Consider the following 16,003-nt stretch of genomic DNA (forward strand, 5'->3'; position numbering starts at 1 on the left):
ACAGTTTGGGATTAGCCAGTGCAAACCATTATATATATGTATAACTGAATCACTTTGCTATACACTGGAAGCTAACACAAATTGTAAATCACCTATACTTAATAAAATAAATTTTTAAAAAAGGAGAGTTGCCAGATAAAATACAGAACCCCCAGTTAAATTTGAATTTCTGATAAATAATGGACCGTCTTTTAGTATAAGTATGTTCCAGTATGGGACAAAAGAGCAAAACCAAAAATTAATTAATTAATGAATACCAGTCTGGCAACCATGATAGCAGGGCTTATTCTGTTTTCTTGACAGTTCACTATCTAATATCTTAGGCATCGTTTGCCATGCTGTCATTCCACTCTGCTACAAAGTGCTGAATGGCCCACATTTATTTTCAAAACCAAAATGAATTAAATCTAATTTTGCTTTGAGAAATTAATAATGCCACTTGGCACAATTAGCAACCCCTACTGTGTTGCGAAACCAGGGACAGGTCTCAGGAATCTATGGCAATATGAAAACTGGATTTCATGGAATTGGGTTGCCAAGCTTGGCAAAATAGCTTATCTGGATTTAATGACCAAGCATGAATCTTTAACTGTAGTATTCAACCCTGAGGTACTTTAGTGCTATGTTTTTGCACAAGACATAAACAAGTGCCTTGAAAGACATAATTATATACAGCTACACTGTTGTTTGCATACCAAGTGAAGAGAACAGGGTTGATAACACTGAGAAACTTTACTCGGAAACTTATTTATGGCTACGACATTATGACCATATAAGTACATAAGAGGGAAACGTTTTTGATCATGGGTAGTTTGAGGTCACTGTTTTTGCAAGGAGAAATATTTAAATCAGATTTAACAATAATTTCCATCAGGCTATTTACAGTTGAGAAAATTAATTAGAATGTCATCTGTTTAATTATTGTTTGTTATCCTTAATTAAAATGTTAATTGAGTACATTTGTATGTGAAGCATATTTAATATGTTGACTTTTTGACAAAGGCAATGACAGTGTTTTCTACCTTCTACAATCAGATGTTTAGTTGTTCACTTACCTTAAATATTTTGGAAGAGAAGAGATGAATATATTTAAGCAACATGGCAGCATAGATTGAAAGATCATTTTTCTGCCAGGGCTGTAGATAGCAGATCTGTAGGAAATCAGCACTTGAAACAGCAGGAAGGAAATCTACCAGAAGTATGCATTTTGGTCTTGTATTTGCATGTGAGAAAAAGGGACAAAAATTAATCAGCTGTAAAATGTCCATTCAGAATGACATTTGTAAGTAAAGAAATTGATTATTAGGAGATGCACTTTAAATGGGTTTTTGCCTCACTAAGAGAACAGGCTAAAAGATAATGAGGACCTTTATATTCTTTTATATTGATGTACACTTGACCTTTTCATTTGACCAACATTTGAGACAGTTGTTAAAAACAGCATATAGACCTTTGCTGCAAAATTGGTTTGAATTTTCTTTTGACAATGGTTATGATTTCTCTTTTCATGCAAACTTATGGTACTGATCTCTGTTCAGTAAATAAACATGCTGGTTGTGTTTTGCAAAGCGAAGAGATCTCATATATGAGAATTAAAACTAAATGGTTCCTTTCAAATAAGTTATGAAGTGTAATGCTTTCCAAAAACAGCATAAGTTAGGCAATAGCATCTACTGTGCACCTTTCAGCAACTCAAGCAACTGGGGAATGAAGGGACAGATGATGCAACAGACATAATTCTCTGTCTTGACAGAGTTTCAAGTTTAATGATTGATTTCTTTTCCCCACTTTTTTTTTTCTTGATAAACTCCAAGATGTTAATGCTTAGTAGAATGAGATGAGCTAGTGCTTCTTAGGAAGTAATAATTGTAAGGATAACAAATACATAGCGTTTATTCAGTGTCCACACTGTTCTAAGTGCATTGCTTGTAGTTATCTCATTTAATCCTCAAAATAACCCCCTAGGTAAATACTATTATTAGTTTCATTTTACAGATGAGGAAACTGAGGCACAGCTTTCCCAAGGCTATACAGCTGTATATAAGCTTCATATAAATTGTGGGGCTGGTAGTTGAGACCAGACATTCTGGACCCAGAGTCTGTCCTCTTATCCTCCCACTATCCTTATGGCAATTAAAAGGGGTTAGTGAAAGAAACGTCACAATATTTTGAGCAACCACGTATTTAAACCTATTGCATTGAAGGAAGGAAAAAGTACTTGTGTTGACACTTCAGTTCTAAACCTAATGGTTTGTTTATAGACTTTATTAATGATTATGAAAATAGTAAAGAATGATTAAGAGCAAGTCAGGGGAAGCAGAGGCTTGTAGAGTAAGTCTTCTGAGCAGAGTTTATATTTTTTTCATACATAATAACCTTCTGCCCTTCATGGGGATACAGTCAGTCATTTTGTGGAGCTATATGGCATTTGTTAAAATTTTAGCTCTGCCACTTACTAGCTGAATGATCCTGGACAAATTACTTAACTTCTAGAAGCTTTAACATCTTCTCTTACAGAAGGCAGATAATAATTCTGCCCTCACCAGATCATTGTGAAGATGAAAGACAAGGCACATAGCACAATGTTGGGCTCATCCTAGAGAACCACTAAACGTGAGCTACGGCGGCTTCAGATTAAATAAGCAAATCATTATGTTGAGAAGTATCAGATTGGACCCTAGTTAATACCTATTAGGATGTTTCTGAAGAAATTTAGGGAGAATATATGTAGATATGTTGTTTAATGGGTCAAAGAGAATCTGCTATCACAATTTCAATGCTTTGCCTGTTACTAGCAGTGAATATTTAATAAAAATATAAACAAAACTTCTCCATCTGTTACACTTCTAGGGATTATCCACCGAGAACTGGTTCATTTAGCTGTTTTCATTCCCTTTCAAGAGGCTTATCTTATTAGACCTGGGGGAAAGAAACAAAATTAAAGGGGAAGATGCAAAACAGAGCAAACAGAGAATGGCTTCAAGAAGACAGGCTTGACCTTGAAGGCGGATTTGCAAGTGGGGAGGGGGAATGATTTGGGCTATTCTTTCCACTTCATTCCTGTCTGGGGCTTCCCAGAGTGGCGGGGCGATTATTGGGTGGGTCTGTCTTGATGGAGTGGTAGGGAGGAAGCTTGGACACCTCTGTATTATAAATAGTGTCTTTCAAACTTAAAAAAAAAAATCTATGACTTACACTAAGAAATCCATTTTACATTTCTATCTAAAATATTATGTATAAGCATCACAAGAATTTTTATCTCTTTTAGTCATTGATGTATCTGTCTAGAAAATTACTTGGTGCATCGTAGGTGCTCAGTAAATAGTTGTTGAACTTCTGTCTCTATCTATCTATCCATCTATCTATCTATCTATCTATCTATCTATCTACCTATCTATCATCTATCTATGAAAAAAGTTTCATGAAACATTTTTACCATTACTATTTGCTTGTAATGCATTCTGAAATTTTCTATTCCATTCCTAAAAAGAAAAAAATTGCAGTCAAGACCTATTAGTTAATTTCAGTGCAATCACTGGGGACAGAGCCTTAATAGGTCATTCTTTGCAGTGCTCTGGGTTAGGATCTGCAATTTGAAAAACACTGCTTGTCACTGGGAGCAATTGGCTTTATGTGTAAATAGGCTTGTGTCATTGAGACTTATCTTTCTTGCTGTCATAGTGCCTTCATTTAGCTTGTGTGTTTCCCTAGTCCCTGCACTAGCTTGCTGCAGGCTGGTAGAATAAGCCGAGTAGTGTTGAGGATTCTGGCCCAGCTACTGGGAAGTTCTGAAGGTATTTGCTGCACTCTCATGGGTCTTGTTTTTGTGAAGCTCCCACGTACTTTTTAACTGTGGGTAGTGCTATTTCCTAGCCAGGGTCAATGCCTGACTTGAATGGTTTGGATGCCTCTCTCCATAAAGGCAGAAGATTGGAAGGAGTGACCCAATAAGTTTCCCTTCATAATGAGCAGACTTTTAGTCCATGCAGATACTTAAGTGAAAATTAATTACTGGGAGGATTTCGACACTTTTAAAGTCTTTTTATTTTTGTTTCTGATTTCTTTCTGAGTTATTTGTGCTTAAATTTTATACTTCCCGTAGTTATGAAGAAGGTGGGAGATGAGGTAAAGAAATTGAGGCAATTAAGCATTTTGATTGGAGGGAGAATTGCAAAAGTCTTTCCTTTCCTGAGAAAATATGTGGGAGTAAAAAGGGGTTACATACCCAAATGTAACGTTCTTTGTGAGGGAGCACTGGAGATCCTGTTTCTGTTCGTTTTCTAAGCTTCACCCCTTTCTGGATGATGTAACTGGAAAAGCAATATTCTGGCTTAAGGTTTAAGTAAAATTGAGTGAACTACCTAGAAGAGCTCATCGAATATCAATTCCAGTATCCAGTCTTGGTCTGAGTGCCATAGCCTAGCTAGGGTAACAACCATCTCATGAGCAAAGACCTGGATCTGGACACCCCCCGCAATTGCGTGGGTGGGATGGGCACTGGGGAGGGGGCAACAGGCTTACAGAACGAGACTGACAGACTGAGGATTGTGTCCAGAGAGCTGATGAAATCGTGGATGGTAGCAGCCTAATATAGTCATTGGCATCTTGTAGGTGTAACAAGGTCAAATGAACATGTGTTGATGGTCGTAGAAGCTCAGTGATGGCCAACATCAAAGCAGGTGATATTTGAAATTCCAAGGAGCAGACAAAATAATATTGGGCTAACAGTTCCATCAGCATACAGATAGTCACAAATTCTGAGGCAGGACTGCAAGAATAATTTAGGGTCCTGGTTCTAGAGGACCGTGGCATCATGAGACCAATTATAAAAGTATAAGACACAACTTGAATTATCAACATTGAATGGTGAGTGGGGACTTTGTTTCCAGTTCAAGGCACATGCCTGGTTTTCAAAACTGGATCACCAGGATGTGGTTTAATGACAAATAGTGGGAGTAACAGGAAATTGATTATGAGAACATTAGGCTAGTATCCCTCCTTGCCAAATCAAGATCAGTCCTTGAGAGACAAGGTTGGAGGTGTGTCTAAAGCTGGGTGGAATTCAGGGGTCTTAGGCTGTCAGAAAAGGAAGGTGGAGAGATGGAGACCAGGCAGGGTCTGGCACTTGAGCCAAGGGAATTTTAATACAGTAACAATGCCAGAATAAGAAAGGCAGGCCACTTGGATGTCTGAATAATCATCAGAGAATCACAGAGACTGACAGTCACAGGGTATATGAAATATCTTTTAAACAGTTGCACTGTAGTACTGAAGTATTACATTTGCCTTTTAGAGACAAATGGGACAAATTGAGCAAATAGAGCAGTGATTCTTAGCTAGGGGTGATTTGCTCTCCCAGAGATATTTTTTGGTTGTTACAACTTGGGGAAAGGGTTTGCTATTGGCATCTAGTGAGTAGAGGCCAGGGATACTACTAAACATCCTACCATGCACAGGACAACCCTTCACAGCAAAGAATTATCCGGTCCAGAATGTCATTAGTGCAGACTGAGAAAACCGGAACTAGAGTAAGATTACTACTACACTGTCTTGATTGAATATTGAATTTGTTTGAGCAATGAAATGTATTTCTGTGTGTACATAAATTAGTTCTACCTTTGTTGTTGGCAAACTGTGACTCTACCAGAGGAAGTATGACGGAGTATTTTGCCCTCAAGGTTCAAGCAGAGTGGGGGCAGCCTAGAGAGCATCTGGACATTTCTCTGTGGACCTGGGAGGGAACCTGCTCTAACAGCGCAAGTGGCCAGCTGTCCCAGCTGTGGGCTGGCGTCTATGGGATTTTGTGTAGTGTGTTTATAAAGGTCACTTGACTTTGCCAGCCACTTTAAGGTCTGCCCTCTTTCTTACTTCTGATGGAAAGAGCCTAAAGTTAAGGACTCGTGTCTTTCTTTTTTTCCACGAACTTCTGCCCAGTGCCCCAGTCTTGATCTACTCTGACACAGGCTTTCCATGAGCTACAGAGATTCAGTGTGTAGGTGAGGGAAGATAATAGTGTTGAAGCACTTGGAATGGGAAACGCTGAGGAGGGGTTGATAATTATCTCAGGATGGTCTGGTACATTTAAAACAAGCAACGGATTCCAAAGCTGAAACTTAAATTCATTGTTCTGCAGTGAGTAAATATTGCTTGAAGAATATATGCCAGGATTATTTCTCAACCAGTAAGTCTATTTAGACTTGATTATCAGGCAGTTTGCTCATACTATGTCCTTTCTGATATTGTTGCCTTCATGGCTCTGTTATTCAAGATGGTACCATGTTGATGTGACTATTGTGAGTTACAGTGAATGGTAGAGTTTGCCTCAAGACCTGATGTACTCAGGTTACACTTTGTAATCTTTCTCGTGGGGAAGGAGGAAAATGAGCCCCTCAATAGGTCTGTGAGACAGACTAGGCATCCAAACTGCAGTGTCCAGTCCATGGGAGAGGTTTCTAGATAACGCACAATCAAGTTATTTTCCCATTGTCCACCAAATCTGGGCCAATGGGCTGGAAGTCAGCACAGCAAAGTTGTTAGAGTTTATGGGGCTTGAAGTCAGACAAACCTAGATTGTGGGGTCCCAGCTCTGCCACTTAAGATCTCTAAGACCTTGGGCAGGTTGTTTAACATCTCTGTGCCTCAGTTTCCTTATCTGTGAAATGGGAAAAGTTGTTGTGAGGATTAAATAATACACGTGGCTCATTTGACAAAGTGCCTATGTCAGTAAGGACAAAAATAAATGTTTTTGTTATCATCACTGTTATTGCTACTTGCACTGAACCATCCATACTCTCCATTCCGATTTTCTCATTGTTGGAGAGAGTGAGCTGAGAGTTGGGTTTCAGGTAGGTAGGGCTTTTGGACACTCTGCAATGCTTTCCCCACTAAAGACAGATGTTTTGCCTTTTTTCCTTTGGGTTTCTTCTTCAAATTGCCTTGGTTGTGTGTGGATGTGTGTGATACAAATAAAATTTAAAAATCTGTAGTGAGGTAGTTCAAATTCCAAGAGACAAATGCTTCATTCACCCAAACATTAGTTATTATGAAATGGAAATGTTGTGACTTCTATCAGAATTGTACTTATACATTAAGTCACTCAAATCCTGGCCCTGGGATCAGTCAGATGATTGGGGATCTTCAGTATGTTTATAAAAACGAAAAGTCATGAAAAATATCTGCCAGTCTGGGCCCCATCCTGAAGGGCTGGAGCAGAGGTTTCCAACCTTGGGCGCATGTCAGGACCACCTGGAGGGCTTGTGAAAACACAGGTTTCAGGCCCCCTGCAGGGAACATAAAGGTTCTGCAGGTTGCTTACTTATTTGATGCTCTACTAGATCCAGTGAGTAGGAAAAGCAGTGGACCCTCTGCCCCCACTGCTTCTGCATCGGTCGGTTCAACCAACAACAATTCAGTTCATTTGGTTGAATCAGCAGATGCAGAACCCAGGAATATGGAGGGCTGACTGTACTATGCCATTTATATAAGGGACTTGAGCATCCACGGATTTTGGTATCCACAGAGATCCTGGAACAAATTCCCCACGGATACTGAGGGATGACTCTGGGTATATGGGACTCATTATATTAAAAACAAACAAATAAAAAACAAAGAGAAAAATGTATCAACAGGAGAATGGATGTGAGGTCGGGGGGTGGGGTGGAATTAGATTACATGGTTTATTTGTTTGGAAAAGGTAAATCGAAGAAGAGCTTTGCAGTTGTGGACTGAGGGTATCACAAAGGTTCAAATTAAGGGTGGTGCACCTCTTCTGTGCTACTTGTTTCTGGCACACTTTGTGGAGAGGAGACTGGAGGTGATGCTTAGACTTCTGACTACAGAAAGCTTTTATTTGTTCAAAGTAACCAGTGCTACAGATGCAAAGAAAACAAAAAACAAAGCCCACCCCAAAAAACCCCCCAAACCCAACAACTTCCCCAAAACTACTTCAAAACGAACATATCAAACTTGATTTTCATTAGAATGTAGTTATTTCTTCACACTAATAGATCAAAAAACCAAGACCCAGATTATATATATATATATATAAATATATATAAAAAGCAATGCAGACAATTATTGAGCTTCATCTTCTGGACAAGAATGCCAAGTTAGTCTCTCTTCATAAAAAGCAATTACAATTTGAGGACACTTCATATTTGCCTCCTTTGCCATCACCAAGTCCGCCTCATCTGAATCTTTCCATTTCCTGAGAAACATGAATTCTCCACTGCTGTCTGTGGCACCAGTTATTCGCTCTGGGTCGAGACCTCCGGCTAAACTTCTTGGTTTATCAGCAGCATCTCTTTTCTTCTTTGATTTGCTATCATCAGATTCACTGTCAGATAAAGATTTTCTTTTTGTTCCATCTTTTTCTTTACCAGCTTTTTGAGAATTAAGAAATGCTTCAGTCAACTCTGGACAATCAAAGTTTTCTTCGGGTTCCCAAGTATTGTCTGCATCTGTAAATCCCTTCCACTTCAGGAAACACTCCACCTTCCCATTCACTACATGTCGGTCCAGTACTTTTTCTACGACAAATTCTTCAGGTTCTGCCTCTTCGACTTTTTTACTCTTTGCATTCTGTTTCTTTCCCATTTTTTGCAGCACAGCTTTATTGGAGGCCATTTTTTTTTAACATCTTTATTGGAGTATAATTGCTTTACAATGGTGTGTTAGTTTCTGCTTTATAACAAAGTGAATCAGTTATACATATACATATGTTCCCATATCTCTTCCCTCTTGCGTCTCCCTCCCTCCCCTCCTCCCTATCCCACCCCTCTAGGTGGTCACAAAGCACCGAGCTGATCTCCCTGTGCTATGCGGCTGCTTCCCACTAGCTATCTATTTTACATTTGGTAGTGTATATATGTCCATGCCACTCTCCCACCCTGTCACATCTTACCCCTCCCCCTCCCCATATTCTCAAGTCCATTCTCTAGTAGGTCTGTGTCTTTATTCCCGTCTTGCCACTAGGTTCTTCATGACTTTTTTTTTTTCCTTAGATTCCATATATATGTGTTAGCATACTGTATTTGTTTTTCTCTTTCTGACTTACTTCACTCTGTATGACAGACTCTAACTCCATCCACCTCACTACAAATACCTCCATTTCATTTCTTTTTATGGCTGAGTAATATTCCATTGTATATATGTCCCACATCTTCTTTATCCATTCATTCGATGATGGACACTTAGGTTGCTTCCATGTCCTGGCTATTGTAAATAGAGCTGCAATGAACATTTTGGTACATGACTCTTTTTGAATTATGGTTTTCTCAGGGTATATGCCCAGTAGTGGGATTACTGGGTCATATGGTAGTTCTATTTTTAGTCTCTTAAGGAACCTCCATACTGTTCTCCATAGTGGCTGTATCAATTTACATTCCCACCAACAGTGCAAGAGTGTTCCCTTTTCTCCACACCCTCTCCAGCATTTATTGTTTGTATATTTTTTGATGATGGCCATTCTGACCGGTGTGAGATGATATCTCATTGTAGTTTTGATTTGCATTTCTCTAATGATCAGTGATGTTGAGCATTCTTTCATGTGTCTGTGGCAATCTGTATATCTTCTTTGGAGAAATGTCTATTTAGGTCTTCTGCACATTTTTGGATTGGGTTGTTTGTTTTTTTGTTATTGAGCTGCATGAGCTGCTTGTAAATCTTGGAGATTAATCCTTTGTCAGTTGCCTCATTTGCAAATATTTTCTCCCATTCTGAGGGTTGTCTTTTCGTCTTGTTTATGGTTTCCTTTGATGTGCAAAAGCTTTTACGTTTCATTAGGTCCCATTTGTTTATTTGTGTTTTTATTTCATTTTCTCTAGGAGTTGGGTCAAAAAGGATCTTGCTGTGATTTATGTCATAGAGTGTTCTGCCTATGTTTTCCTCTAAGAGTTTGATAGTGTCTTGCCTTACATTTAGGTCTTTAATCCATTTTGAGTTTATTTTTGTGTATGGTGTTAGAGAGTGTTCTAATTTCATACTTTTACATGTACCTGTCCAGTTTTCCCAGCACCACTTATTGAAGAGGCTGTCTTTTCTCCACTGTATATGCTTGCCTCCTTTATCAAAGATAAGGTGACCATATGTGTGTGGGTTTATCTCTGGGCTTTCTATCCTGTTCCATTGATCTATGTTTCTGTTTTTGTGCCAGTACCAAACTGTCTTGACTACTGTAGCTTTGTAATATAGTCTGAAGTCAGGGAGCCTGATTCCTCCAGCTCCATTTTTCGTTCTCAAGATTGCTTTGGCTATTCGGGGTCTTTTGTGTTTCCATACAAATTGTGAAACTTTTTGTTCTAGTTCTGTGAAAAATGCCAGTGGTAGTTTGATAGGGATTGCATTGAATCTGTAGATTGCTTTGGGTAGTAGAGTCATTTTCACAATGTTGATTCTTCCAATCCAAGAACATGGTATATCTCTCCATCTATTTGTATCATCTTTGATTTCTTTCATCAGTGTCCGATAATTTTCTGCATACAGGTCTTTTGTCTCCTTAGGTAGGTTTATTCCTAGATATTTTATTCTTTTTGTTGCAATGGTAAACGGGAGTGTTTTCTTAATTTCACTTTCAGATTTTTCATCACTAGTGTATAGGAATGCAAGAGACTTCTGTGCATTAATTTTGTATCCTGCTACTTTACCAAATTCATTGATTAGCTCTAGTAGTTTTCTGTTAGCATCTTTAGGATTCTCTATGTATAGTATCATGTCATCTGCAAACAGTGACAGCTTTACTTCTTCTTTTCTGATTTGGATTCCTTTTATTTCTTTTTCTTCTCTGATTGCTATGGCTAACACTTCCAAAACTATGTTGAATAATAGTGGTGAGAGTGGGCAACCTTGTCTTGTTCCTGATCTTAGTGGAAATGGTTTCAGTTTTTCACCATTGAGGACGATGTTGGCTGTGGGTTTGTCATATATGGCCTTTATTATGTTGAGGAAAGTTCCCTCTATGCCTACTTTCTGCAGGGCTTTTATCATAAATGGGTGTTGAATTTGTCGAAAGCTTTCTCTGCCTCTATTGAGATGATCATATGGTTTTTCTCCTTCAATTTGTTAATATGATGTATCACGTTGATTGATTTGCGTATATTGAAGAATCCTTGCATTCCTGGAATAAACCCCACTTGATCATGGTGTATGATCCTTTTAATGTGCTGTTGGATTCTGTTTGCTAGTATTTTGTTGAGGATTTTTGCGTTTATGTTCATCAGTGATATTGGCCTGTAGTTTTCTTTTTTTGTGACATCTTTGTCTGGTTTTGGTATCAGGGTGATGGTGGCCTCGTAGAATGAGTTGGGGAGTGTTCCTCCCTCTGCAATATTTTGGAAGAGTTTGAGAAGGATAGGTGTTAGCTTTTCTCTAAATGTTTGATAGAATTCGCCTGTGAAGCCATCTGGTCCTGGGCTTTTGTTTGTTGGAAGATTTTTAATCAGGGTTTCAATTTCACTGCTTGTGATTGGTCTGTTCATATTTTCTATTTCTTCCTGGTTCAGTCTCAGCAGGTTGCGCATTTCTAAGAATTTGTCCATTTCTTCCAGGTTGTCCATTTTATTGGCATAGAGTTGCTTGTAGTAATCTCATGATCGTTTGTATTTCTGTAGTGTCAGTGGTTACTTCTCCTTTTTCATTTCTAATTCTATTGATTTGAGTCTTCTCCCTTTTTCTCTTGATGAGTCTGGCTAATGGTTTATCAATTTTGTTTATCTTCTCAAAGAACCAGCTTTTAGTTTTATTGCTCCTTGCTATTGTCTCCTTCATTTCTTTTTCATTTATTTCTGATCTGATCTTTATGATTTCTTTCCTTCTGCTAACTTTGGGGGTTTTCTGGTTCTTCTTTCTCTAATTGCTTTAGGTGCAAGGTTAGATTGTTTATTCGAGATGTTTCCTGTTTCTTGATGTAGGCTTGTATTGCTATAAACTTCCCTCTTAGAACTGCTTTTGCTGCATCCCATAGGTTTTGGGTCATCGTGTCTCCATTGTCATTTGTTTCTAGGTATTTTTTGATTTCCCCTTTGATTTCTTCAGTGATCACTTCGTTATTAAGTAGTGTATTGTGTAGCCTCCATGTGTTTGTATTTTTTACAGATCTTTTCCTGTAATTGATATCTAGTCTCATAGTGTTGTGGTCAGAAAAGATACTTGATACGATTTCAATTTTTTTAAATTTACCAAGGCTTGATTTGTGACCCAGGATATGACCTATCCTGGAGAATGTTCCATGAGCACTTGAGAAAAATGTGTATTCTGTTGTTTTGGGGTGGAATGTCCTATAAATATCAATTAAGTCCATCTTGTTTAATGTATCATTTAAAGCTTGTGTTTCCTTATTTATTTTCATTTTGGATGATCTGCCCATTGGTGAAAGTGGGGTGTTAAAGTCCCCTACTATGATTGTGTTACTGTCGATTTCCCCTTTTATGGCTGTTACTATTTGCCTTATATATTGAGGTGCTCCTATGTTGGGTGCATAAATATTTACAATTTTTATACCTTCTTTTTGGATCTATCCCTTGATCATTATATAGTGTTCTTCTTTGTCTCTAGTAATAGTCTTTATTTTAAAGTCTATTTTGTCTGATATGAGAATTGTTACTCCAGCTTTCTTTTGATTTCCATTTGCATGGAATATCTTTTTCCATCCCCTCACTTTCAGTCTGTATGTGTCTCTAGGTCTGAAGTGGGTCTCTTGTAGACAGCATATATATGGGTCTTGTTTTTGTATCCATTCAGCCAGTCTGTGTCTTTTGGTGGGAGCATTTAATCCATTTACATTTAAGGTAATTATCGATATGTATGTTCGTATTACCATTTTCTTAATTGTTTGGGGTTTGTTATTGTAGGTATTTTCCTTCTCTTGTGTTTCCTGCCTAGAGAAGTTCCTTTAGCATTTGTTGTAAAGCTGGTTTGGTGGTGCTGAACTCTCTCAGCTTTTGCTTGTCTGTAAAGTTTTTAATTTCTCCCTCAAATCTGAATGAGATCCTTGCTGGGTAGAGTAATCTTGGTTGTAGGTTTTTCTCCTTCATCACTTTAAGTATATCCTGCCACTCCCTTCTGGCTTGCAGAGCTTCTGCTGGAAGATCAGCTGTTAACCTTATGGGGATTCCCTTGTGTGTTATTTATTGTTTTTCCCTTGCTGCTTTTAATATGTTTTCTTTATATTTAATTTTTGATAGTTTGATTAATATGTGTCTTGGCGTGTTTCTCCTTGGATTTATCCTGTACGGGACTCTCTGTGCTTACAGGACTTGATTAACTATTTCCTTTCCCATATTAGGGAAGTTTTCAACTATAATCTCTTCAAATATTTTCTCAGTCCCTTTCTTTTTCTCTTCTTCTTCTGGGACCCCTATAATTCGAATGTTGGTGCATTTAATGTTGTCCCAGAGGTCTCTGAGACTGTCCTCAGTTCTTTTCATTCTTTTTTCTTTATCCTGCTCTGCAGTAGTTATTTCCACCATTTTATCTTCCAGGTCACTCATCCGTTCTTCTGCCTCAGTTATTCTGCTATTGATCCCGTCTAGAGTATTTTTAATTTCATTTATTGTGTTTTTCATTGTTGCTTGGTTCCTCTTTAGTTCTTCTACATCCTTGTTAAATGTTTCTTGCATTTTGTCTATTCTATTTCCAAGATTTTGGATCATGTTTACTATCATTATTCTGAATTCTTTTTCAGGTAGACTGCCTATTTACTCTTCATTTGTTAGGTTTGGTATGTTTTGACCCTGCTCCTTCATCTGCTGTGTGTTTTTCTGTCTTCTCATTTTGCTTATCTTACTGTGTTTGGGGGTCTCCTTTTCACAGGCTGCAGGTTCGTAGTACCCGTTGTTTTTGGTATCTGTCCCCAGTGGCTAAGGTTGGTTCAGTGGGTTGTGTAGGCTTCCTGGTGGAGGGGACTAGTGCCTGTGTTCTGGTGGATGAGGCTGGATCTTGTCTTTCTGGTGGGCACGTCCACGTCTGGTGGTGTGTTTTGGGGTGTCTGTGGCCTTATGATTTTAGGCAGCCTCTCTGCTAATGGATGGGGCTGTGTTCCTGTCTTGCTAGTTGTTTGGCATAGGGTGTCCAGCACTGTAGCTTGCTGGTCGTTGAGTGAAGCTGGGTCTTGATGTTGAGATGGAGATCTCTGAGAGATTTTCGCCGTTTGGTATTACGTGGAGCTGGGAGGTCTCTTGTGGACCAGTGTCCTGAAGTTGGCTCTCCCACCTCAGAGGCACAGCCCTGATGCCTGGCTGGAGCACCAAGGCCTTTCATCCACACAGCTCAGAATGAAAGGGAGAAAAAATAGAAAGAAAGAAAGAAAGAGGATAAAATAAAATAAAATAAAGCTATTATAATAAAAAATAAGAAAAAATTTATTAAGAATATATTTTTTTAATTTTTCAAAATAAATTTATTAATTTTTTATAATAAAAAATAAAAAAATTTATTAAGAAAAAAATGTTTAGTTTTTTTAAAATAAAAAATAAGAAAAAACTTAAGAAAAAAATTTTTTAAATTTTTTAAAGTAAAAAATAAGGAAAAAATTATTAAGAAAAATTTATTAAGAAAAAAAATTTTTTAAGTAAAAAAAAAAAAAACAACAAAAAACAGACGGACCGAACCGTAGGACAAATGGTGAAAGCAAAGCTATTCAGAGAAAATCTCACCCAGAAGCATACACATATACACTCACAAAAAAAGGAAAAGGGGAAAAATTAAAAATCCCTCCCAAAAATTAAAAGTCCCAAAGTCTACCTCCTGAATTTGGGATGATTCGTTGTCTATTCAGGTATTCAACAGATGGAGGTACATCAAGTTGTTTGTGGAGCTTTAATCCGCTGCTTCTGAGACTGCTGGGAGAGATTTCCCTTTCTCTTCTTCGTTCGCACAGCTTCCGGGGTTCAGCTTTGGATTTCGACCCGCCTCTGCGTGTAGGTCGCCTGAGGGTGTCTGTTTTTCAATCACACAGGACGGGGTTAAAGGAGCAGCTGCTTCGGGGGCTCTGGCTCACTCAGGCGGGAGGTGGGGGAGGGAGGGGTACGGATGCGGGGCGAGCTTGCGCGGCAGAGGTCGGTGTGACGTTGCACCAGCCTGAGGCGCGCCTTGCGTTCCCCCCGGGGAAGTTGTCCCTGGATCACAGGACGCTGGCAGTGGCGGGCTGCACAGGCTCCCGGGAGGGGAGGTGTGGATAGTGACCCGTGCTTGCACACAGGCTTCTTGGTGGCGGCAGCCGCAGCCTTAGCGTCTCATGCCCGTCTCTGGGGTCCGCGCTGATAGCTGTGGCTCGCGCCCGTCTCTGGAGCTCGTTTAGGCGGCACTCTTAATCCCCTCTCCTCGCGCACCAGGAAACAAAGAGGCAAGAAAAAGTCTCTTGCCTCTTCGGCAGCTCCAGGCCTTTTCCCGGACTCCCTCCCGGCTAGCCGTGGCGCACTAGCCCCCTTCAGGCTGTGTTCACGCCGCCAACCCCAGTCCTCTCCCTGCAATCCGACCGAAGCCCGAGCCTCAGCTCCCAGCCCCCGCCCACCCCGGCGGCTGAGCAGACAAGCCTCTCGGGCTGGTGAGTGCTGGTCGGCGCCGAGCCTCTGTGCGGGAATCTCTCCGCTTTGCCCTCCACACTCCTGTTGCTGCACTCTCCTCCGTGGCTCCGAAGCTTCCCCGCTCTGCCACCTGCAGTCTCTGCCCGTGAAGGGGCTTCCTAGTGTGTGGAAACCTTTCCTCCTTCACAGCTCCCTCCCACTTGTGCAGGTCCCGTCCCTATTCTTTTGTCTCTGTTGTTTCTTTTTTCTTTTGCCCTACCCAGGTACGTGGGGAGTTTCTTGCCTTTTGGGAGGTCTGACGTCTTTTGCCAGCATTCAGTGGGTGTTCTGTAGGAGCAGTTCCATGTGTAGATGTATTTCTACTGTATCTGTGGGAAGGAAGGTGATCTCTGCCTCTTACTCTTCCGCCATCTTGCCCAGACCCCCAGAGGCCATTTTTTATTGCAGACTTGAAGAGCTATTATTCACTGCCTCTGAGCTGCTCT

General features: G+C 39.7%; 2 protein-coding genes across 3 annotated transcripts in view; one reads left to right on the forward strand and one right to left on the reverse strand.

The window, feature by feature from the left end:
- GRM8 (glutamate metabotropic receptor 8) overlaps window positions 1-16,003 on the forward strand; it is a 765,258-nt gene that overhangs the window by 84,649 nt on the left and 664,606 nt on the right. The window lies entirely within an intron of this gene.
- LOC118900769 (chromobox protein homolog 3-like) lies at window positions 7,838-8,625 on the reverse strand. Its single transcript, XM_036863495.1, has one exon. It carries the CDS (start codon window positions 8,623-8,625, stop codon window positions 8,074-8,076), a length of 552 nt encoding a protein of 183 aa, XP_036719390.1. The 3' UTR covers window positions 7,838-8,073.

The sequence above is a fragment of the Balaenoptera musculus genome, chromosome 9, assembly GCF_009873245.2.
Source record: "Balaenoptera musculus isolate JJ_BM4_2016_0621 chromosome 9, mBalMus1.pri.v3, whole genome shotgun sequence".
In the NCBI taxonomy this organism is placed as follows: Eukaryota; Metazoa; Chordata; class Mammalia; order Artiodactyla; family Balaenopteridae; genus Balaenoptera; species Balaenoptera musculus.

What these genes read in the sequence shown, in the direction of transcription:
- LOC118900769 (XM_036863495.1), bottom strand. Translation starts at nt 8,625, where the DNA reads ATGGCCTCCAATAAAGCTGTGCTGCAAAAAATGGGAAAGAAACAGAAT.